The following is a 24,889-nucleotide window of genomic DNA, read 5'->3' on the forward strand; positions in this document are numbered from 1 at the left end:
GAATGGAATGTGCATGACTCGCCTATGGTCTGTTATCAAACAAGATAAACTTCCCCCCCACCCAAGTGTACTTTCCCAATGATATTTAAGATTAAAACTAAAACTGAATGTTAACAGCAATTCTAAGAGCAAAGAGTAAAGTGTAAACTCTACTGAAACATCTAACATGTCCAGCAACAGGGAAATTTGTTGGTAAATTATGGTGCAAACCACTTAGAATACTCTGCAGTTGTTAAAAAGCCTTTGCTACACGAAGTGGAATCTGTGACCACAGCCTCAGCATCAGCTGGGAGCAGGTTAGACATGCAAAGTCTCAGCACTGCCCCCTCCATCTGCTCAATCACAGGATTCATAGGAACGTTAAAGTTTGAGAAGCACTCAAAGTATTCGGTTCATACATTTATTGGCACAGAAAGATACTGCAAGAAAAAAGCAGGTTTGTAAAAATGTATGTATATATACCTATAATCATGTTCTAGGGTGCACCTACTCAAGGTAGGAGAATTTGATTTCCCATGAAGTCACTGAATCCTCCTACTTGGGTTGGAATGTCTTCTTCCAATTTAGAAGGGACCATTTGGATTCAACATGACAAAAGGAGGGCCAAGCAGAGTCATCTTCACACACGTGCAGCTGACGTATGGCTGGGTGGCCTTAAGATGCTCCCTCGGAGAACCCGGGGTTTACGTGTTTCTAGTCATGCTCACCTCTGCACCATCTGCACTGTGTCCATTCATTTCTTTTGTCTTTAATGTGCTGTTTGGTGGAGGACGGGTTGCAATTTAAAGTTCAATTAAAACATTTATCATCATGAGACGTGTTACACATAATTTTTGTCCTTTTAATATACATTTGTCTCTTGTCTTCCCCACCAGAATGTAGATTCCATGAAAGCAGGGGTCTTTGTTTTGCTCACTACTGAGTTCCCAGTGCCTAGGTTGGTACAGGGCACACAATAGGCAACTAATACATATTTACTGAATAAATGCTCAAGTTTCTCATGAGATTTCAGAGATGATGCTGGTTTCAGGCATTCCTCCAAGGACGTGTGTTGGCAAGCCATCACCATCTGTCCCGTGGCACCCTCCTGGCTCTGCTTCTCCATTTCCTTCACGGGCAGCTCGTCCCCTACCACCTCCTTCTAAGTGCTAGGGTCCCAAGGCTCATAAATGTGTCCCTCCTTTCATTCAGACTGCCAGAGTAAGAGCCTCCACTAACCCTTTCTATGCAGAAAAGGCCTGGCTTTCAAAATTATATATTTCTACTCACATGTAAAACTGTAACAGGTGCTTCTCAAATGCTTGTATACCTGATGAAGAAATCATTCTTATTAAGGCCCTAATGAAGAAATACTAAGGTAAGGTCCAGGCCTTCAGTCCACTTGTAGAACTGGTACTAACATTTTCAAATTAAGAATTAACCATCCAAGATAAGAATACAACAGACGCTGCAAAGCAGTACATGACAAACTGTCAGATTAACTGTACAGCCAATTACTGGTGCAAAAGAGGGTAGGATATTAATATTTATTGGGAGGAATAAGCCTACACACGATATCATTAAATCCCAAAAACACCTTCTTCGGGGACTTCCCTGGTGGTCCAGTGGTTAAGAATCCACCTTCCAATGCAGGGGATGCAGGTTCGATCCCTGGTAAGGGAACTAAGATCCCACATGCCACGGGGCAACTAAGCCTGCGCGCCGCAACTACTGAGCCCACCCGCTCTGGAGCCCTCGCACCACAACTATAGAGAAGCCCGCATGCCACAACAAAGATCCCACGTGCTGCAACTAAGACCTGATGCAGCCACATCAATCAATCAATCAATCAATCAATATTAAAAAAACCAAACACCTACTTTTTTGAATTGCTATCTGCATTTAACCTGCCAAAGGTCACACATAGACAAGTAGGGAGCTGAAATTTCCAACCAACATCTATCCATGTCCAAGTCCACGCCCTTCCACCTGGGGGTACTTAGGAAGGGTAGGTATTGGAATTAGGTGGGTATGCCTGTATGTGAAGGTTTTTTTGGTTTTTAATTTTCTTAATACTAAAGGCACGCCAAAGCACAGATTATTAGAAACAAAAACCTGAAACTGACAAAGCAGTAAATAAACCGACACAGCTGGAGTGGACAATCTGGGAAGATGAGAATGTACAGCTTAGATATTAACATGGCAGCCGAAAGAGCATGCCCTTCAAGGTGGAAGGTGTCTTGAGAAGGACTTCACAGCAAGAGAGAAGGAAGCCTCACCCTAGGCTGTCCGGGGACAGCGGGGCAGGACACTGGACGCTCGGGTGGAAAGGGAGCCTGCGGCCCATCCTGGTGAGGAAGAGGATGGGACGAGAACAGAGATCGATCAAGAAATGATGAAGACTAGCGCCAAAAAGCAGCAGGCAAAGATCAATCTGGGTCCCGGTTGCAGAAAGAAATAGGATTGGAAGTCAATTTTTGTAGTTTAGTGATGATGATGTGCTGAACTTGAGATGATAAATAACTAGACAAAGATGCCCAGGATGCAGCTGGAAATGCGGCCTGGACTCCCCAGAACGCCCATCCCTCCAGCCAGCCTTTCTCGGCAGGTCCGAGAGTGATTAACTTCTCTCCTGTGAACCTCGACTGGTACAAGTCACACGCCATCCACGGGAAAGTGGAGAAGACAGTCACTCAAATCATGCTTGGATTTTATGTTTTAGATGAAGAACTGTACTTGATAAAGGAGGACAGGAGACAAGACAGAAAGCCTGCCTCAGGGGGAGACGGCTTTGGCACGCGCAGAGATTAAACACCTCCCAGTGCCAAGGATAACACACCCAGCTACAGCAGGAGCAGAGGGGGCTGGGTGAGGAGGGGAGACCCACCCTGTGGGCAGAAGGAACGGAACGAGCAAAGCAGAGGCCTGGGGAGTTTGGAGAGCGAGTGACCAGGTACAGCTGTGAAAGTATGGCCTGGGGTGTGGGCGCAGGCAGGAGTTAAGGGCAATACTGTGGTCTCCTTGGACACCCCAGGGCTGGTGCCACATCTCGGCTGTGAGTGTTGACTGCTGACAGCACACCGCTGCCCCCTCCTCTGAGGATCTGCCCTCTGTCCCCAGCCAACGATTGATTGACAGGGAGACAAAAGGCCTGGGATTACCCTGGAGAGCAATTCAAGCTCCAGAGCTCCCTGGGGGAGCAGCTGAGACCACAATTCCTGTTCCAGGCTCTGCTTCTAGGGAACCTGACCTAAGACAGGTCATTAGGTCAGCAGGGTCAACATATGGATGATGGCAGAAGGTCACGGACGATCACGAGAAGCCCTTGAAGATTTTATTCAGGGGGGTCATGAGATGTGGAGGAGAGTCGCCGGGGAAGCAGCAGGGACGTGGTGGAGGGGTAGAGCCAGAGACGCGGCTGGTCTCAGCAGCAGACCCTGTGCCCCGGTCCCCATGCTGTGGCCAGGTGGGCAGGAGGGGCTTCCAGCTGCAGAAAAGACAGGGCTTGAGGCAGGTCAGATGTGGCAAGCAGGCAGGCAGGAGCAGAACTCGTGTCAGGGAGGTCACAAGGAGGACGTGTGCCCTTGCGGAGTCCCCAATGCCAGTGGGCCATCAGGCTGATAAATGCCAGCTTGGAGCCCTGGGGAGGGATCTGAGCTGGAGTATCAGTCAGGGGTGCACTTGGTCGCACGTAACAGAAACCTGGGCGCCAGCCAAGGCTTTCAGCCAACTGGGGGTGTCTTTTTTTTTTTTTTCTTCTTTTTTTGGCCATGCCACGAGGCATGTGGGATCTTAGTTCCCCAACCAGGGATCAAACCCGTACCCCTTGCAGTGGATGCTTGAAGTCCTAACCACTAGACCGCCAGGGAATTCCCCGGGCGTGTGTTTTTCTTACAGAACAGGCGCAGCGGCTCTGCAAAGCTGTCCGTGCCCCTGGCTCCCACCAGCCTCTGCTCCAAACTCCAAGCAGGAAGGAGAAGAGGGATGAGCCAGAGAGGAAGGGGAGGCACCTCCATCAGGAGAGGAAAAACTTCCCCGGAAATCCCTGACGGGCTTCCAATTCTATCTTTTTAGCCAGAACTGCATCACGTGGCTACTCCCAGCCGCAAAGTTGGCCAGGAACTTTTCACAAACTGGGCAGGCTGCTTCCACACAAAATTAGGATTCTGCCATTAAGGAAGGAGGAGAGAGGGAATCTCTAAATCGGCAGTAGGGCCAGCCCCAGCCGAGATAAGGGCCTGGGGCTATTTAGTTAAAGGAACAATTAAGGCTGTTCTAAAGAGATTAGATCTCCAAGGGGAAGAACAAAAGGCAGAGCCTTCTAGGGGTTGGAGAGGTGAAGAAGAAGCACAGAAGGTACTGCTGGAAATCAGAAAAGGAAACCTTAAGTAAAATCTGTGACTCTGCTGTGACAGTTCCAAGCCTGGGTTCCATAACACTCCGGAAATTCAACTATTTAAGAAAGGAGCACAATAGTTCCTAAACAAAACGCATTTTGGATCGCTTTAACCTAAAAAAGTAATATGTGTGCCCCCACTGTACACAGAAAAAAGGGTGACTTCTAATTTCATCAGTTCCTCCAACATGCTCTGTGGGAATGCCAAGATGAAATGGATTAAGTCCCCACTTTCTAGAAACCCGAGGTCCAGGGAAATGACAACAGGAACGTAACTCCAACGGCATGGGGAGGCCTGCAGGAAAGGAGGCTGTTCACAAGTGTGGTGCCTGACATCCAGCACAGACACAGACACGGTGTGGCCTCCCCAAAGCCCACCCACAGGTACTATCACAAAAGCCACGGGGCTAGGGCCCAGAAGCTGGGAAGCCCTGGGTCAGAGTGAAGTTCTAAACTAAACTTTCTTCTGCCCCCAGCCAACAGGAAGGAGAAGTGGCGGGGGGAAGATGGTCTAGTTGGAAAAGTTCAAGAGCACAGCAGCCAGGGCCTTACCTGGGGCTCACAGAGTCTTCGTGACCTGTGCTCTGGGTCCACCCAAGCTGACCGGCATCCTCATATAATCTAGGTGGCTAATTTCAAACCAGTTTCAGCCGTGGAACTCTTTTTGTGTTTTAAACAGGAACACCTCACTTAGAATCCTAACATATAACACAGAGAAGAGGCATGGAGTTGATCTCTTGCAGGGTTTCTCTGCCTCGGCACTACTGACATTTGGGGCTGGGTAATTCTTCGTTGTAGGAGGCAAAGAGGCTGTCTTGTGCATTGTGGGATGTTTCACAGCATCCCTGGCCTCTGCCCACTAGATGCTGCAAGCATCTCTGGTCCTCGCCCTCTCTCCCAGTTGTGACAACCAAAAATGTCTTCTGACCTTGCCAAACATCCCCTGGAGGGCAAAATCGCCCCCGACTTTACCCATTGGGATAAAGTCACTATATATATTAAAATCTCAATACTGCTGTATTTTTTAAAGTATTGCAGGTAATTAAACAATGCAAAAACTGAAAAATCAAAGACTGTGGGCTAAAAATTGATGTTACTTGACCTTCAGTATCCAATCTTTTTCTAGATTTGGTTTGGGTTGCATAAGCTCACGAAATACCGATTCAGCAAGATACGTGGTCGTGTTCTCATGTGTACAACGGAACAGGAACCAACTGGCAGGCACAGCCCTGCAATTCACACACCAGCCTGCTGCGGCGGGTTCACAGGTGTGCACAGGGGAGGAAGGACAGCTTTCACTCCTGGATCCATGCAACTCAAGCAGATCACCTTAACCATCTCAGTCCACGCCCACCAGCAAAGGGTGCAAACCTCTGCTATATGGGACCTTCCTATTTCTGCTGGGTAGGCAGTGTCTCATTTCTACTTTAGGAATGTGAGATTTCACCCATGATGTCAAAACCACAACAAAAGTGCTGGTGAGAACACTGATGGCTGAGATCACGCTCAATCATCTCCCCAAAGCTTCTAATATTTGTTCAATTTAATTGATCAATGCCTCCATGCGTCTCGGCCTGCGGTTCTCCAACCTGACCATGCACAAGAACCACTTGCTGCTGTAATGTATGCAGGTTCCCAGACCTCATCCCCAGAATTTCCCACCTGGCAGGACCAGGTGAGGACACCAAATGTGCATTTTAAGCAAGTTCCCCCAAGTTATGTGGGTATGGCCCTTTAGGAAACCTTGCTCTCCAGCAAGCTTCTCACAGCTGTGATTTACAACAGATTCTAGCCTAAAGATTTTCAGACCCTCCTGCAAACTGCACAAAATTATGAGGACCTGTCTTCCGAGAAAGCAAATAAAAGTGTTGCTCTGCGAATGTGTAGTCTACACTCTACAATTTTGACCACCTACCAAGATGCAAGCAACTGCAAGATGATTCTGAGGTATGCTTTTTAATCTACTTCTAATCAACTGGTATAGCTCCAATGCGGAGAATACATGATGACTATCATTCAATCGCCTGCTTTTTATATGTTTAAAATTGTTAAAGGCAACTAACTGAGCCCTCACAGTATGTAAACATTTTCCAAAATGAGAACATGCCCGGCAACTGCAGATGGTATTTCTCCAAGGTTTTACTGAAGTGACAAAAGATATTGACATCGACTGTTGCAGTGTCAAATCTGGAGCCCTCTCCCCCTCCCCGCACTCTCCTCACTCTCCTCTTCTCTCTGCTTCAGCCTAGCAGGCCTCCTGCTGTTCCTCAAGGGGTGGGGAGGCCATCCCCACTTCCACTTCAGGGTCTTCACTGGTGGTTCCCTCTGCCCCTCTTCCAGAAGGCTCCCTCTCGCACCATCTTTATCCTGGTTTCTATTCAAAAGTCGCCTCCTTGATCACCCTCTGTAGCACTGCATTCTCACCCTAAGCCCTGTGATTCACTTTCCTGCTTTACTTTACCTCATACACTCATTGCGACTCGTACGTATTTGCCTACTGTCTGCTCTCCCCACTAAAACATAAGATTCCTAGACTGTCAATGTTGTTCACTGCTGTAACCTCAGAACCTAAAACAGTGCCTAGCATGTAAAAGGCACTTAAATACTTGAACGAATGAACCAATGACTAAATGAATGCACTGGTCAGCAGCCTGCACCCAGATCCCCACAGAAAAGCTAACCCAAACTCAGCAAGATCCTAACAGGAGGCAGACGTGAAGACCAGATCCTTCCATGCGTCCAGATATCACAATCATTGGTTGTTTGTACAGTGTCCAGGGCACACCCGGCATACAGAGAACAGGGACAGGAATCCTTTTTCAAACAAGAATCACTGTGTGTGTATGGTGAGGAAGGGTGAGGAAGGGAGATAAATGATTGTCCCACCCACCACCAAGGAAATAAAAGAGCAACTGCAACATCACTTATATGTGGAATCTATAAAAGCCTAACTCATAGAAACAAAGAGTAGAGTGGTAGTTACCAGGGGCCGGGGGGGTGGGAGAAATGGGGAGGTGTCAGTCCCCAGTTATAAGAGTAAGTTCTGGGGATCTAATGCACAGCATGGTGATTATAGTTAATAACACTGTATTGCATACTTGAAAGTTGCTAAGAGAATAGATCTTAAATGTTCTCATCGCAAAAAAAAAAAAAAAAAAAAGATAATTATGTGCAGTAATGGATGTTTTAGCCAAGGCTATGGTGGTAATCATTTTGCAACATACAAGTGTATCAAGTCAACATGCTGTACAACTTAAATTCATACAATGTTATTTGTCAATTATATCTCAATAAAGCTGAGGAAAAACCCAATTAAAATAAAAGAGCGACTGGATCTGTTTTGTTTTGTTTTTCAAGAAAAGAGGGAGAAAATAAGTGACTGCTTGGCTGTTGCCTGTTTCACGGTGGTCAGTCAAGTCACCTCTCTGAGGATGTCTGCTAACACGTAAGAAGCAGGTTGGGTGATAATGATGTTACACTCTGCCTGGGAAGCCTCTTTCGTAGGACAGCTGGAGGTCTAGTCTCAACCAGGCAAATGTGTGCATTGGAGCTGGTTGACCAGATACCCGGGGATGACCAGCAGCAGTGACACCTTCTGGGACAACAGTGGTGGTGACATCAACAGGAAGTTGGAGAAAGAAACTTCCTGTCAGGTGAAACCACACTGAGTGGTCTCTATCCTGTTTTCCACAAAACCAATTCTGAAGAGAGCTCAGTGTTGCTGGAAATGATTCAGTAGCAACCCTGCAAAGCGCAGCCACTGAGAGCGCTCGCCTCTGATGCTACACTGGCCGCAGCACCATGACCTGGAGGTTTCTGGGTTTTTAAACTTTATTTCTGGACATAATCTCAAACTTACAGAGAGATTACAAGAAAACTACAAAGAATTCCCCTCACCCAGACTACCCACTTATTACCGTTCTACCACATTTGCTTGGTGATTCTATTATATGATGCACATACTACCTTTTTAATCACTTGAAAGTAAGTCGAGGACACAATGACATTCACCCCTAAATATTTTAGTATTTCCTAAAAACAAGGACATTCCCAGACACAACTGCAGCATTATGATAAAAATCAGGAAATTACTGTGGCTTTCATACTGTTCTCTAATTTGAAGACCTCAGACAAATTTCTTTAGCAGTGTCAATAATGGCCTCGGAGCAAAAACAGGATCACATGTGGCATTCAGCTGTCATATCTTTTTAGCCTCCTCTAATCTGAAACAGTTCCTTTATCTTTCATGACCTTGGCATTTTTTGAAAAGTACAGGCTAATTGTTTTGTAGAATGTCCCTCAGTGGAGATTTGTCCGTTTCTTCATGATTCAAGTTACGCATTTTGGGCAGGAATATCACAGAAGTGGTGCTGGTCTGTCTCGGTGCATTTTCTCAGGAGGCACCTGATGTTGCTTTGTCCCATTACTGGTGATGTTAAATCAATTGGTCAAAGTTGTGTAAGGCAAGTTTAACTACTGTCAAGTTACCCTTTTTCCTTTGTAATTAATAAGTAACTTGATGGGAGATACTTAGAGACTAAGTAATTACCCTGTTCCTCATCCAGTCTACTGGTTTCAGCACCCAGGATAAGGATAAAATTCTGTGTGAGGTCAAGCAAGGTCAAACTTCAGGCGAAACATCCAGGGCTGGTTGAAGCAGTAGCTGATGAGCAAGAATTAGCATTGAGACTCCTCTATCAGACTTAATTCAAATAACCACAAGGTATGTTCACTCTTCGCTATTAAGAAAAAAACACCTCTAGATTTGCTTTTGAGAGTATTCCATGAGTGCCCATGACTATGCTATTTTCTCTTACGTTGAGTCATGCCTGCTGGACACAGCCGTTCATTTACAAGTGTTCAGTGGCAACACCCAGGTTCAGAGGGCTGACACCTAGCCATCCTCACGTGGAGGCCTGGTTCTCCAGGGGCAATGCTGAGGGGTCAGCTCGGTGACTTCTGGGCCGCTATGGCATGGCACAGGGAGCTATATTTAAAAACAAAACTCCAACTCTCCATTGCCTTACATTAAAGCACAGTCAGGTTTAGGAACTCCTATTTGGATTATTCAAGAAACATTAAAAAAAAAAACAACAACTCTGTTATCACAAAGTTAGAAACTTCAGAAAGAACATTTTGAAATCACATACCGGTTGTTACACTACAGTGCAGTGATATCCACTGCTAACATTCTGGTCTATATTCCATCTGCCTTTCCTCTTTGCATATGTATATTTTATCAGGTTTGGGATCATATTACCTATACTAGCCTTCTTCAGGCTGGGTCCACTGGAGATTAAGCCCTACAGAAAAGGATCTGAGTGTCTATTTTCTTTTAAGATTTTTTTTTTTTTTGACATGGACCATTTTTAAAGTCTTCATTGAATTTGTTACAATATTACTTCTGTTTTATGTTTTGGTTTTTCAGCTGCGAGGCATGTGGGATCTTAGCTCCCTGACCAGGGATCAAACCGGCACCCATTGCCCTGGAAGGTGAAGTCTTAACCACTAGACCGCCAGGAAAGTCCCTGAGTGTCTATTTTCTTAATTCTCCCGAGGATGGTACATAACTAGAATCACTCCAGAAGCACAGAAGTTAATTCATAGTATACAATAGTGACCTTAGCGCATTAGGGCTTAATTCTCTTGTAGAGCCCCAGCTGGGGAGGGCTGGTCTGTACTGTTGTATAATTTGTTTTGTTCACCTAATAATCCTTCAAACAGACATTTAATAAGCATACACCAAACACTGGGAATATAAAGAAAACTAAGACACAGCCTTTCTCTTGAAATGAAAAACCCAGCCAGGGAAAGCAGAAAATAGTTAAATACTCAAAATGCCAAATAACAGAGGAACCTGGAGCGCCCCGGGCAAGGGACCACTAGCTCCATCAGACAAAATCAAGGAGGCCTCCCAGAGGAGATGATGTGTAAATGGATCCTTGAGGGATAGGCAAGACCTCAGAGACAGAAAGAAGAGAGAGCAGGCATTCCGGATGGAAGGAAGGGCATGTCAAGATGCCCAGAGAGGGCTGCTCAGGCCAGGTCACAGGGGACCTGGGGGAAAGTGGCAGAAGATGTGACAAAGAAGGAACCAGGCCCTTCCAACTGGCCCCAGGGGAGGAGGCGGCCTTAAGTGGTTCTTAAGCAGGGGGGCGGAGAGCTCACACTGGGATGTAGGAGGCCACGGGACGGAGTGGTCAAGGAGCTGCTGTGACCACCGCAGCCAGGGGTGATGGGGCAGCTGAGCCAGAGCAGGGACGGCGAGATGGGGGCCGACAAGAGCTGTGGAGGAAGAAGAGGTCACGGAACTTGGTGACTGAGCTGGCAGGGGCTGTTCTTGTCGCACCCAGCCAGCCGAGATCCGGCCTGCATAACGAATTCAGGCTGCTAATGGGAGAAAAAAAAGAAAAAAAAAAGCAAAGTATGCAAGAAGGCTACACCAGCTGCCACCATTCCACCATCCACTGAGATGATTTCACGGCCGAGGTGTGGGCACCCATCAAAGAGAAGGAGGCCAGAGGGAATAAGACAGGATGCTGGGATAAACTGAGGAAACGGCCCAGAGAACTGCCTGTCCTCCTTGGGCCCCTCCAAGCTCTAACAAAACACCTTACGTAACAGCTCTCTGGCGGTGGGTCTCCACGTGACAGCAAATTAGACATGCAGAATATGCTACAGCAGAGCACGTCTGTGGCAACCTCATGAGTGCCATAAATAAAGCAAAATCTAGAAGCTACCTTTTTAATGGGAGATTTCCCTCTTAATCTAAAGGAAATACAAGTAGTCAGGCTGAATAAATAATACTTAATAGGAGAAAGTGAAAGTCAGTAGAATGAACAGTTAACAAAAGCAACTCTTGGACCCAATGTAAACAAGCTCCAACATGGGGACCTTCCCCCAAACAGGAGTATAAAGGGAAACACCAGGTATGAGATGATGGAAAAGTGAGTGTGCAAATTCTAAAATAACCAAGATCCCACCCCAAAAAGAAAGGGGAAGGGTATGGGTTCTTCAGGTTTGGGATTATGAAGAGACATCACCAAACAGGACCTTAGCAATATTCCTCAGGGAGCAGCTGGCTGGTCAATGGCGAAGGGAAGGTGGAGGATTCGACAGGCAGTTTACGCACTGATCTGGTACAGTGGCCCCTCAGTATCCGCAGGGAATTGGTTCCAGGACCCCCCTTTGGATACCATATCCATGGATGCTCAAGTCCCTTATATTAAACGGGGCAGTATTTGCATAGAACCTATGCACATCCCCCCGTATACTTTTTTTTTTTTTAACTTTGCAGTTTTTTGGTTTTTTAAAATTATTTATTTATTTATTCACTTATGGCTTTGTTGGGTCTTCGTTTCTGTGTGAGGGCTTTCTCTAGTTGCGGCAAGCGGGGGCCACTCTTCATCGCGGTGCGCGGGCCTCTCACTATCGCGGCCTCTCTCGTTGCGGAGCACAGGCTCCAGACGCGCAGGCTCAGTAGTTGTGGCTCACGGGCCCAGTTGCTCCGCGGCATGTGGGATCTTCCCAGACCAGGGCTCGAACCCGTGTGCCCTGCATTGGCAGGCAGATTCTCAACCACTGCGCCACCAGGGAAGCTCCCGTATACTTTAAATCATCTCTAGATTACTTGTAATACCTAACACAATGTAAATGCTATGTATGTAGTTGCCAGCATGCGGCAAACTCAAGTTTTGTTTTTCGGAACTTTCAAGAAAGTTTCCGTTTTGAATATCTTTGATCCGCAGTTGGTTGATATGGAGGGCTGGCTGAATTCAATAACCCTATTTGTCCTACAGGAACAGAAGAACCATACTAGTCATGTAAAACCCCAAATCCATTAGCAGAGAGTGGTAATGACCCCAGAAAAGGAACTGGAGGGACAGCGAGTGGGAACAACCTGGAGGCTGACAGTCCCCGGCAGTTGAGAGACTTGAAGGAGAGGGAGCAACCGTAGGAGGCAAAGGAAAGTTCTGTGTGGGTCGCTTTAAGCCCAGAATAAGTTAAGCATGTTTGAGTTCCTAAAACTGACAACATGTATTTAGGTCTGTAACAGGCACAGCTAAAACACACAGTTGCCTTTTACGCCCCAATCACATGTCCCTTTTACTCTCTGCTCCCCAAAATTTGGGAAACCAGCACTTGGGCAGGCTCCCAACAGGCGTACTGTCATTCACGTAACCCCGTTTTTAATCAGGCAGGGAGTATGTGCCTGGGGGTAGAGCAAGAAACAACACAGACACAGCCTCTTCTTCTAAAAGCCCTCATCTCATTTTTAAAATCAGACAAGTAGATCTAACACCAATGTAATTATTTTCCTCATTTTTCTTTTTAACTCACTCTGCATTGGACATGAGGGCAGGGTTAGGAGGTATTTTACATTTGGAGGACGTGTGTATGTGTGTGTTTGGGAGGGGGCTTAGAAAAGGCTCACCCCCACCCCAGGAAAGAATGGGTAGGACTTGCTGGGGGTGGGGAGACAGGTGCCGCCTGAGCAAGGACAGTAGGCACTGAGGGAAGTTTCTGAAGGTCTAGCCCCAGAGGGAACAACGTACCCAGAGGCTGGGAAAGGAAGCAGATCATGCCATGGTGGGTTGGAATTTTATCCTAACATAAAAGAAGCAACTGGGGGTTGGGGTGTGGATTTGAACTGGAACTGGAGTTTGGAGAGACCTCTCTTGAGGCAGGACTGGAGATGGGGAAGTCCTTTTGTGAGGCAGGACTAGTGAGGAGGCTGTCACGGAGACCCAGCAGAGTGACAATGCTGTGCCTGGAAACGCAGGAACCTGGACCAGGGAACAGAGCTGCCTCAGCCACCTCAGATCATCCTCTCAGGAGACCTTCTGAGGGGTGGGGTAGGAATGCCCTATGCGCTGCAAAGACAGGGATGCATTTGCCTCGTCTACCCCCTCCAGGCCAGACTGCCGGAGTCTGGATCCCAGCTCTGTCCCCTAGAATTTCTTAGTTTCTTAACCTCCCTGAGCCTCAATATCCTCATCTGTAAAATGGGGATAATAATGGTACCAAACTCATATGGCTTTTGTGAAAATTAAAAGAACATATATATATATATATACACACACACACACACACACACACACATATACGTAACATGTCTAAAACAGGTTAAGGACAAAGTGAGTCAGTAGAGCATTTATCTTTATTTCTGTCCTATGTTTTGTAGCACGTGGGTTTGTTGGGAGGGGGCGGTGTATAAGATTTTTCAAGAAGAGCCACCCTCTGCCAACCACAAAACGCTCTTAGATTCCCATGACCCTCGATTCACTTGGCAGATAACTGAACCCCACCACTGTTAGCTCTGACTGTCCTGTTTATCACCACAAATCTCAACATTTACAGGAGGCAAAGACACCATAGTCACATGTGGCTGCTGAGTAATTCAAACATGGCCAGACCAAATTGAGATGTGCTCTAATAAAAGTATAAGATACACACAAGGCTTTGAAGACTTAGTTTGACCAGAAGAATGTAAAATAGCTCAATAACAATTTTTATATTGATTTCATAATATATTATACATGTTGGGTTAACTAAAATATATTATTAAAATTAATTCACCTGTTTGTTTTTTAATTCCTTCCTTCTAATTCCTTGGATTTATTTTAATTGCTGTGTTCCTAACTTCTTCCTAATTTAGCTGACTAGCTCATTAGTTTTTGACTATTTTCTTGCTAATATGAGTAATTAAGACTGTGTATTTCCCTTTAAATACTGATTTAGTTGCATCCCACAAGCCTTACGTGTACAATTCATTCTACAAGTTTTGATATATATATTTTCACTGTTATTACTTCTTTATCATTCAAATCTAAATACTTTCAAATTCAAATTTTTTAATTTTTTAAATTATATTCTTAAATTGATACATAATTTAGTTTCACTGTGTTCAGAGAACTTGGTCAATATGATACTGATTATTTTAAATATGTTAGGACTTACTTTATGACCTGGTATGTGTTCGATTTTTGTAAAAGTATAATTAATCTTCACTTGCTGGAACTATGTTTTCTATTTAACCAGTTTGATCAAGCTTATTAATTGTGTTGCTTGTTGAATCAATGCCTTATTGGAAAAAAAAAATCCCTTATTGGTTTTTAGTAAGCTTGTTCTATCAATTACTGAAAGAGATATGCTAAAATCTCTCACTATTATGGCAGGTTTGTCAACTTTTTCTGTCATTCTGTCACTTTTTACTTTATACAGTTTGAAGCTGTGTTATTAGGTGCATAAGAGTTAGAAGGTATTTTTATCTTCCTGGGAAACTGAAACTTTGATCCACCGGTTTCCTTTTAATTTTTTAAATGTAGCTACTAGAAAAATTTTAATTATATACATGGCTTGGGTTATATATCCATTGGACAGAGCTGGTCCAGAGGAAGAATAAGCAAGAAAACCAGCTACCAAATCCTGGGTGACTAAGGACTTGACTGCAGAAAATGACAAGCAAAGAGAGGAGAGTACTGGTAGCCCTGTAAAAGTACCACAACTCTGTCCTCCTCTCTTGCTGCTGAAGTCTAGATTGGAAATGAGAACAAGGCGTTTGTGAAAAGCAGAAAGGAGTTGATGAACTCAATACATATAAGCCTTTAATTATGAAAATGACACCTAGTCTTAAAGGCAGACTTCAGAGGGCTTCCCTGGTGGCGCAGTGGTTAAGAATCTGCCTGCCAATGCAGGGGACACGGGTTCGAGCCCTGGTCTGGGAAGACCCCACATGCCGTGGAGCAACTGAGCCCGTGAGCCACAACTACTGAGCCTGCGCGTCTGGAGCCTGTGCTCCGCAACGGGAGAGGCCGCGACAGTGAGAGGCCCGCGCATCGCAATGAAGAGTGGCCCCCGCTCGCCGCAACTGGAGAAAGCCCCCGCACAGAAACGAAGACCCAACACAGCCAAAAATAAATATAAATTAATTAATTAATTTTAAAAAAAAAGGCAGACTTCATGTTCAAAACACAACCTACTATTCCATCAAAACAAATTTGTTATTTGTATCAATTTTTCCCTTTTTTTTTTTTTTTTAATGAAAGCTTCTTTCTTTCTTTCTTTCTTTCTTTTTGGCTGTGTTGGGTCTTCGTTTCTGTGCGAGGGCTTTCTCTAGTTGTGGCGAGTGGGGGCCACTCTTCATCGCGGTGCGCGGGCCTCTCACTATCGTGGCCTCTCTTGTTGCGGAGCACAGCCTCCAGACGCGCAGGCTCAGTCGTTGTGGCTCACAGGCCCAGATGCTCCGCGGCATGTGGGATCTTCCCAGACCAGGGCTCGAACCCGTGTCCCCTGCATTAGCAGGCAGACTCTCAACCACTGCGCCACCAGGGAAGCCCTCCCTGTTTAAATTAATCAAATCATACCACTTGATTCTGAACTATTAATTCCAGATATTTAAAACTTGAAAAGGGGAAGAATTCATGGGTATAAGGAGTTGATGAACCATCCAATAACTTAATCCTGGATATTTTTCCACACTCTAAAGGGGAACAAAAATGTCTTGCTGAGTTTGGAAAATCTGTTGAACAGTAGTATACTTATGCCTACTTTTCTAGTATGTATGCTATACTTAGAAAAACAAAGAAAAAGCTGTCCAGGTAAGAAAAGCCTGGTAGTGTCCTTGTACCCCTCTAACCTCGTTTTTCTCCTGCTCCCCTATACATCTTCCTCACTCCCCCCCTGCACATGTGCTCAAGCTGGGTCCCTCTCCCCGGACAGCCTGCGTGTCACCAACCACAGTCATGGATCCCTCCCACACTAGGCCAGTGATTCACCCACTTCTGGATGCCTTTGCTAACTTATATCCTTCATACTGATCCAGCCCTTGCTTCTCCTTCCTCAGCAGTTAGGGAGTTCGTACCACCATTAATGTGTGTATACTCCCAGTTGCTTTAATTCTGCCAAGGCTTCCCAGCTAGACCAAAAACACAGAGCATGCTCTCTGGGAGTGTCTCCACAGGCAATTAAGATTCAATCGATTAAATCCCTTCTCAGGAACTAGCAAGGTGTGGAAAGTGAGGCTTGACCCTCTTCCAAGACTCCCCCTTCTGCCCTCAGCACCTGGATGACTCCCACAGAGGACCCAGAACCTTTTTTACTGTCCCATTCACCTCCTAAGAGCCAACCTGCTAGATAAACTCCTGCCAAACAGACCAGCAGGGAAAGCAGGGAAGGACTGAAGGAGGCATATCAAAGAACAAAGAGTTTGTTCTTATCCTGCCTTGAATATAGTCTTAAAATTCAATACTATTACTCAGCCATAAAAAAGAACGAAATAATGCCATTTGCAGCAACATGGATAGACTTAGAGATTGTCATACTAAGTGAAGTAGGTCAGACAGAGAAAGACAAATATATAATATCACTTATATGTGGAATCTAAAAAAATGGTACAAATGAACTTATTTACAAAACAGAAATAGAGTCACAGATGTAGAAAAGAAACTTATGGTTACTAAGGGGGATGGGAGAGGGATAAACTGGGAGACTGGGATTGACATATACACGCTACCGTATATACAACAAATAACTAATAGGGACCTACTGTATAGCACAGCGAACTCTACTCAGTACTCTGTAATGACCTATATGGGAAAAGAATCTAAAAAAGAGTGGATATATGTACATGTATAACTGATACACTTTGCCGTACAGCAGAAATTAATACAACATTGTACATCAACTATACTCCAATAAAAATTAAATTAAAAAAATTCAATACTAATCTATTGTGGTAATATGAAACAATGTGGCAGTCTGTGCCAAAATTATAAGCATTTTCAAAATAGGTAGTCATAAATGTGCATTTTTAGAATTTCTGCCTGTTGGCCCTCTCCGTCTTCTACAAACACCTTCATGCCTTCCCACCTCACCCATTTCTTTTCTCGCCTAGAGGAAGATACAGCTACTAATCATAACCAAGGTTCATTTCATCTTACAGAAACAGCGGCACTCAGACAACGGACAGACACATGAAAAAGCTAACGACATTCCAGTCACAGGGCTCTGCCAGTTCTCTTCAGCCTCTCCTTGTCCCAGCACTGACTGCAATTTAGGTGATCCCCTGGCTCTACGACTAGAAATTTAAGACATTCTTCTAAACCATCAAGTTCTCAGGATTATGTGAGTGAAACCACAACCCATCCTGACAGTTTTGAGTTTGTGCCCCTTCACTCAACAGACAGGATTCCTCTTCCAGGTTCAGGATAGCGCACTCTTCTGTGGAAGAGGATTACCAAGAGGAGGGCTCCGCTTAACACCAGAGGGCAGGAGATGCGTCTCCTTTCTCTTTGTAATCCCAACACCCAGCAGGGTGCGTGGCCTAATGAGCAGGCAAACCGAGGGTACCAGATGAAGGGTAGCAGGTAAAACCATTTTCCCTTTTAAATGAACGATACCTAATGAAGCAACGTCATAAACATGAATTAAGACATGAGGACATAAATTTGTCTTTCAAGTCAGCTAATGATTCTGCAGGACCCTCTTCATTGGTGAACACATTTTGCAGTCAGAACCACAGAACCAGGGGCCTGAAAGGGGCCTTGGCCATCAGCAGGTCAAGCCTCCCAGTACGGATCAGGAGATGGAGTCCTACAGGGGGATCAGTGTCCTCCAAGGTCACCCACCTGATGTGGGGTTGGGCAGGACCCCCCGCCTCTTCCTATTCCAAGATGCTCCCCGAAAATCTTGCATTACTTACACACTAAAGGCTCATATGAATGCACGCCCACGTCAAGCCATTGCTTACAATTCAGGAGAAACCAAAGGTCACCAAAACGTGTGGGCTGGCCGCAAAGAAGGAGCAGGGAAGATCACTGGCGAACTTCTACCTGCAGACACCGCACGCCTTCCCGATGGATGCAAAGGTCAGTTTCCGGAGCTGCTAGTCATAGGGTCCCCCAATTCTGTCCCGGGGAAATGAGTTAACTCGGCTCTCCCGGGCTCGGAAGCTTCCAGCAATGAATTAAACCCCAAGTCGATGTGAAAGACTGAGGGGAAAGGGACACCGTGCCTGGACCCCACGTCCCGGCCGTTCACCCCTCCGCCTCCACCGCGTCCACACTTGAGCGGGCCGCGGCGCCTCCCGCCGGTCCACTCCGAGCGAGGCCACGACTCCCAACCCGCGCCCCCGCCAGGCGCGTTTGGGGGAACCGTGCCCTGGGCGCTGCCCGCGGGGGCTTGGGCGGAGTCGCCGGGCCCAGCCACGCGGGGGCAGGGACGGATCTGCGCCGCCGCCCCCGGCCCGCGGGCCCCGCTACGCAGAGGAGGGGGCTGCGCCACGTACCTCGACCGGCAGGTGCCGCCGCCGCCACCGCCGCCTTGGTCCGCGGCTGCAGGGGACGCCGCTCCACGCCGCCCTCCGCCTTCGTCCGCATATTAGGGAGCGGGCGCCAGCCTGCCACCAGTCCTGGGCCCGGCGCCCCGGCCCGCCCCCTGCGCCGCGCTAGCGCCCATTCAGTCCCAGACCGTCCGCTCCCCAGCTCAGATGCGGAGGAGGGGCGTGGGGCGGGGCCTGGAGTCACGAGGACACGAGAACCAATCAGAGCGCGCGAGGGCCCCAGAGGCTGCCCTGCTCCACAGACGCTCAATCCTCCACCCTGAGGGGTTAGGGGAGCTGGGCACCCCCAGCCAGACGCCCGTAGCTGGAAGCGCGCTTGGCTGTGTGCTGGCCGGGCGAGGGTCCTGGGCACCCACCGCCCTCTGGATCTCTGCGTGCGGTTAGATGGCGAAGGAACAAAAGGTGTTTATAGGCTGGTTATAGGCTTTCACTGCACAGAGGACTCGTAGATGCGGAGCCGCTGAATGAAGGGGCTTTATGTAGTCACGTGCTTTATTCTCTAGGACGGACCCGCAGGCAATACTGGTTTGGATCCTGGAGCCCTCGACACAACGAGAGCAGCCTGAGTGTGTCTGGGCATTTGCCGAACAGCTTTCTGTTGTTCCACGTATCAGAAAAAATCGAGGGAGCACTAGTTTCACAGATGGGTAATTGAGACCCAGAGAGCAGAAGTGAGTCACCCTAAATCATTAGGGCATTTAGTGGCAGAGCCAGGATCAGAACCTGTGCTTGGAGCGCCCATTTCCATAACTCTGGAGTCCCCCTCGATTCTGGAGCGGAAGTGTCATACAATTTTTAAAAGTGTGAATATTAGTGAATCCCCAAATTCAGGAATTAAGAGGACGTGAAAGCACGGATATGTTATTTCTTTAACACAGGCAGGTGTGTATAATGCGCCTGGGACATTTCTGTGCCGTAGGACTTGTTGACTCTTCAGTAAAATCAGTGAAGTTGATCTGCTCTCATAGTTTCCTTTCGGGTTGGTGAGCACAGGGCATCGCAGTCGTGTGCCTGTGATACCGGTTCCAGTTCCCGTTTGAAAAAGAAGATCCTAGACACGGAGCAAAATATATTTGCGTACACCGAGAGTCTTGTCACTCTTTTTTGTGCAACAGCTTGCACACGGTTTGTATGTGTTCTTCCCCTGGTGGGGGCAGGGGTGCTGGGGAAAAAAAAAAATGTCGTATCTGGGTAACAAAATCAGGAGGGAAATCTCGGAGAGGAAGGGGTGGAAGGACACTGCCTTCACACCTTTCAAAGGGATTTTGCAGTAAAAATGTTTCTGGATTATTTTAATTTGAAGACACATGAGCATTTTGAAAATGTTGGAGGAAAAGCTGTCACTAGGAGATCTAAATCCAGTGTGTTGGCCAAGGCTGGCCAACAGAGCATCAGCCTAGCTCTCTGTTGTCTCTGGGGTCAGTGACAGCTGCAAGGAAAATGCTGAGCACCTCACGCCCTCTCTCTTGGAGACCAGCAGAGGCCTGCCTGATTATCAGATACTCTTTACCTCTACTTGCCTCAGCGACTTTCCCCCTTTTCTCCCAGATACTCCTTGTCCATAAAGCCAGGCCTTGTTTGAAAGTATTTATTTAGAGCAGGAACAGCTGACCTTCCAGTCAATCCACCACTAGCAGAACCGTGATGAGGCCTGATCACCACCATTGTCCTCTCCTGGGCAGGACCCTCATCCATCCACCTCCGCATTTCAGCCAGCCCTGAGGCAGGCATGGCCCAGACACCCTTTATGGCTGGCATGGGGGTCAACAGTACTCTGGCTTGGAAGGTAGTGAGAGAAGCTGACCCACTTGTGCAACAAGACAAGCCGTGCCCTAAACATCCTTTCCACTGCCTTCAGGGTCACCCTTTGTTACTTTTGGCCGTGCCACAGGGCATGCAGGATCTTAGTTCCCCGGCCAGGCATCAAGCCTGCGCCCCCTGCAGTGGAAGCGCGGAGTCTTAACCACTGGACCGCCAGGGGAGTCCCCGCCACCCTTAGTAACTGTTCAGGGTTAAGACAGAGATCCCCAAACGGTAGATGAGAATCAGCCACTGGATCTCAAAGCCTCAACTAGAATCTCTTCAAGTCAGTGACTGGTCTCAGAAAAGCCTTTGGACCCTGACTAGCAAAATGGTGGGGCTATTTGTGAATCTGGGACAGCACCCATGATTTTGTAATTCGTTAGTTCCTTAGGCTCATTACTTTGGTCATTGGTCATTACATTTAGGTCATTACATTTTGGTCATTGGTCATTGGTCATTACATTACTTTTGGTCATTCTCCTAGCAGGCACTGCCCCCAACATCCATCCCATCTTCCCCCTCTGTGATGCTAAGAGTCTGCCCCACTCTTAGCTCTATGACTGGGCTGCGATTGGTCTAAGTCGGTGGTTCTCAAAGTATGGTCCGCAGACCCTTGGCTGGGGTGGGGGGGGGGGGCGGATCCCTGAGGACCTTTCAGAGTATCTCTGAAGTCAAAATTATTTCATTATAATCTAAGACTTTATTTACCTTTCTCACTGATGGTGCAAAAGCAAAGGTGTGCAAAAGGTGTGCAACTGTAGTAGTATTTTCACCACCACACATTCACGGTAAAAAAAAAAAACGCGATTTCATTTAAGAATGTTCTTGATGGAGCAGCAAAAATGTGATTACCTCATTAAAATCTCAGTCTCTGGGACTTTCCTGGTGGCGCAGTGGTTAAGAATCCGCCTGCCAATGCAGGGGACACGGGTTCGAGCCCTGGTCCAGGAAGACCCCACATGCCACGGAGCAACTAAGCCCACGAGCCACAACTACTGAGCCCACACGCCTAGAACCCATGCTCTGCAACAAGAGAAGCCGCCACAATGATAAGCCCACGCACCGCAATGAAGAGTAACCCCTGCTCACCGCAACTAGAGAAAAGCCGCACGCACCAACGAAGACCCAATGCAGCTAAATAAATAATTTAAAAATTAAATAATTAAAAAAAAAATCTCAATCTCTCTTGAGCACACACCTTTTAAATATTTTATATGGCAAAATGGAAACTGCACATAAAACACTTTTGCTGCAAACTGAAGTATGATGGTTGTGTAAGGAGAAGCACTCATGCAATCATTTGACTTGCAAGCTGAACTAGCTGCTTGGTTTTTGTTTTGTTTTTTTCATGGAACAGCATTTTTGCTTGAGAAAACAGCTGACCAATTATGGTTATTTCAACTTGGGTATTTGGTAGACATTTTCTTGAAAATCAACTAAGCAATCCTGTCTCTTCAAGGACAACAATTTACTTGTTGCCAATGGTGAAAAAATTCCAGATTTCAAAAGGGATTTGGAATTTTGGAAAACTTGTATCGTCATCAGCTTGACAGCTTGTCAGTATTTCAGGACTTTTCTGATGTGATCAATGGTAATATAAATGAAGGTGATTTTTGGATATTGGATAATGTATTGTGTGCCAATATTTGGAAGACCTGCATTTACTCAGTGAATCGATGTTTTCCAAATGGCTAATGCATGATGTTACAAAATCATGTATGGGTAAAAGATCCGTTTTAAATGCAAGGCAGACAATGGGTTTTATTTTATTTTATTTATATTTTAATATAAAACAGATTTTACTTGTTTATTTATTTATTGGCCGAGCCACGTGGCATACGGGAATCTTAGTTCCCCAACCAGGGATTGAACGCCTGCCGCCTGCAGTGGAAGCGTGGAGTCCTAACCACTGGACCGCCAGGGAATTCCCCAGTGGATTTTAATTTAACAGTATGAAAAGTTCATAGATAAGGTTTCAGATTCCACAATGCAACAAACCTTTAAGAAATCACCTCTTGTAGAGTTTTGGTGTACTATCAAAGAAGACTATCCACAATTATCTTAAAAGGCTATTAAAATATTCCTCGCTTTTCCAATTACATGTCAATGTGAAGCAGGTTTTCGTCACGTACTTTAACCAAAACAATTTACAACAGATTGAATGCAGAAGCAGATATGAAAATCCAGCTTAATTCTATTAAGCCAGACTTAAAGAGACTTGCAAATATGTTCTTTAAAAAAGCCATTCTTCTCACCATCTTTTTGTTTTGGAAAACGTAGGCTTTTTTGCCAACATATTAACATGTAATTTTATTATTTTTTATGAATTATTTTATTATTTATAAAGAATTTAATTTTTTCTTCCAGTTTTGTTGAGATATACTTGACATACAGCACTGTATAAATTTAAGATGTACAGCATAATGAGTTGACTTACATACATCATGAAATGATTATCATAATAAGCTTAGTGACCACCCATCATCTCATATAGATACAAAATTAAAGAAATAGAAAAAAAAATAATTCCCTCATGGTGAGAACTCTTAAGATTTACTCTCTTAACAGTGTTCATATATAACGTACAACAGTGTTGATTATATTTATCATGTTGTACATTACATCCCTAGTACTTATTTATTTTATATCTGGAAGTTTGTACTTTTTGACTGCTCTCATCCAGTTCACCTCCCCCCGCCCCATCCTCTGCGTTTGGTAACCACAAGCCTGATCTCTTTTTCTGCGAGTCTGCTTGTTTATTGTTTGCTTGTTTTTAAAGTATAATCAACCTACAACACTATGTTAGTTCCTATTACACAATATAGTGGTTCAATATTTCTGTACATTTCAAAATGATCACCATGATTAGTCCAGTTACAATCTGTCACCGTATAAAGATATTAAATAATTATTGACTATATTCCCCACACTGTACATTTCATACTTGTTACTCATTTATTTTGCAACTGGAAGTTTGTATCTCTTAATCACCCTCACCTATTTCTTTCCTCCCTCCACCTCTCTCCCCTCTGGCAAAAACCTGTTTGTTCTCCATATCTATAACTCCGTTTCTGTTTCGTTATGTTTGTTCATTTGTTTTTTAGATACCACATATAGGTGAAATCATACAGTCTATGTCTTTTTCTGTCTGACATTTCATTTAGCATAATACCCTTTAGGTGCATATATGTTACCACAAATGGCAAGATTTCATTCTTTTTTTATGGCTGAGTAATATTCCAGTGTGTGTGTGTGTGTGTGTGTGTGTGTGTGTGTGTGTGTGTATCTCACATCTTCTTTACCCATTCATCTATTGATGGGCGCTTGAGTTGCTTCCATATCTTGGCTATTGTAAATAATGCTGCAGTGAACATAGGGGTGCATATACCTTTTTGAGTTAATATTTTCATTTTCTTCAGATAAATATCCAGGAGTGGAATTGCTAGATCATATGGTAGTCCCATTTTTAATTTTTGGAGGATTCTCCATACTGCTTTCCATAGTGGCTGCAACAGTACACAAGGGTTCCCTTTTCTCCACATCTCTGCCAAAATTTGTTATTTGTTGTCTTTTTGATGATAGCCATTCTGGCAGGTGTGATGGTATCTCTTTGTGGTTTTAATTTGCATTTCCCTGATGATTAGTAATGCTAAGCATCTTTTCATGTGCCTATTGGCCATTTGTGTTTCTTCTTTGGAAAAATGTCTATTTAGATTCTCTGTCCATTTTTTAATCTGCTGTTTGTTTTCTTGATGTTGAGTTGTATGAATTCTTTGTATATTTTGGGTATTGACTCCTTATTGGATATATCGCTTGCAAATATCTTCTCCCATTCAGTAGGTGGCCTATTCATTTTGTTCGTAGTTTCCTTTGCTATGCAAAAGCTTTTTAGTTTGATGTAGTCCCATTTGTTTATCTTTGCTTTTGTTTCCCTTGCCTGAGGAGACATATCCCCCCGCAAAATTACTAAGACTGAGGTCAAGGAGTACACTGCCTATACTCTTTGACCTTTCAGGTCTTACATTTAAGTCTTTAATCCATTTTGAATTTACTTTTGTGCATGGTGTGAGAAAGTAGTCCAGTTTGGTCCTTTTGCGTGTAGCTGTCCAGTTTTCCCAACATCATTTATTGGAGATGTTCTTTCCCCCATTATATATTCTTGCCTCCTTTGTCAGAGATTAATTGCCCATATAAGTGTGAGTTCATTTCTGGGCTTTCTATTCTGTTCCATTGATCTATGCGTATGTTTTTGTGCTAGTACAATACTGTTTTGCTTACTGAAGGTTTGTAATATAGTTTGAAATCAGGGAGCATAATACCTGCAGCTTTGTTTTTCTTCTGCAAGACTGTTTTGGTTACTTGGGGTCTTT

The 24,889-nt window shown here is 45.3% G+C and overlaps 1 protein-coding gene across 1 annotated transcript in view; it reads right to left on the bottom strand.

Annotated features, from left to right (window-relative positions):
• The window catches only part of ST3GAL5 (ST3 beta-galactoside alpha-2,3-sialyltransferase 5), a 48,212-nt gene extending 29,409 nt beyond the window's left edge, over nucleotides 1-18,803 (bottom strand). Inside the window, exon 1 of the mRNA XM_068564883.1 lies at nucleotides 18,663-18,803. Coding sequence (XP_068420984.1) covers nucleotides 18,663-18,753 — 91 coding nt within the window. The 5' untranslated portion in view covers nucleotides 18,754-18,803. The remainder of the gene's footprint in view (nucleotides 1-18,662) is intronic.
• Nucleotides 18,804-24,889: the final 6,086 nt, after the last annotated feature.

The sequence above is a fragment of the Eschrichtius robustus genome, chromosome 15 (assembly GCF_028021215.1).
Source record: "Eschrichtius robustus isolate mEscRob2 chromosome 15, mEscRob2.pri, whole genome shotgun sequence".
Lineage (NCBI taxonomy): Eukaryota > Metazoa > Chordata > Mammalia > Artiodactyla > Eschrichtiidae > Eschrichtius > Eschrichtius robustus.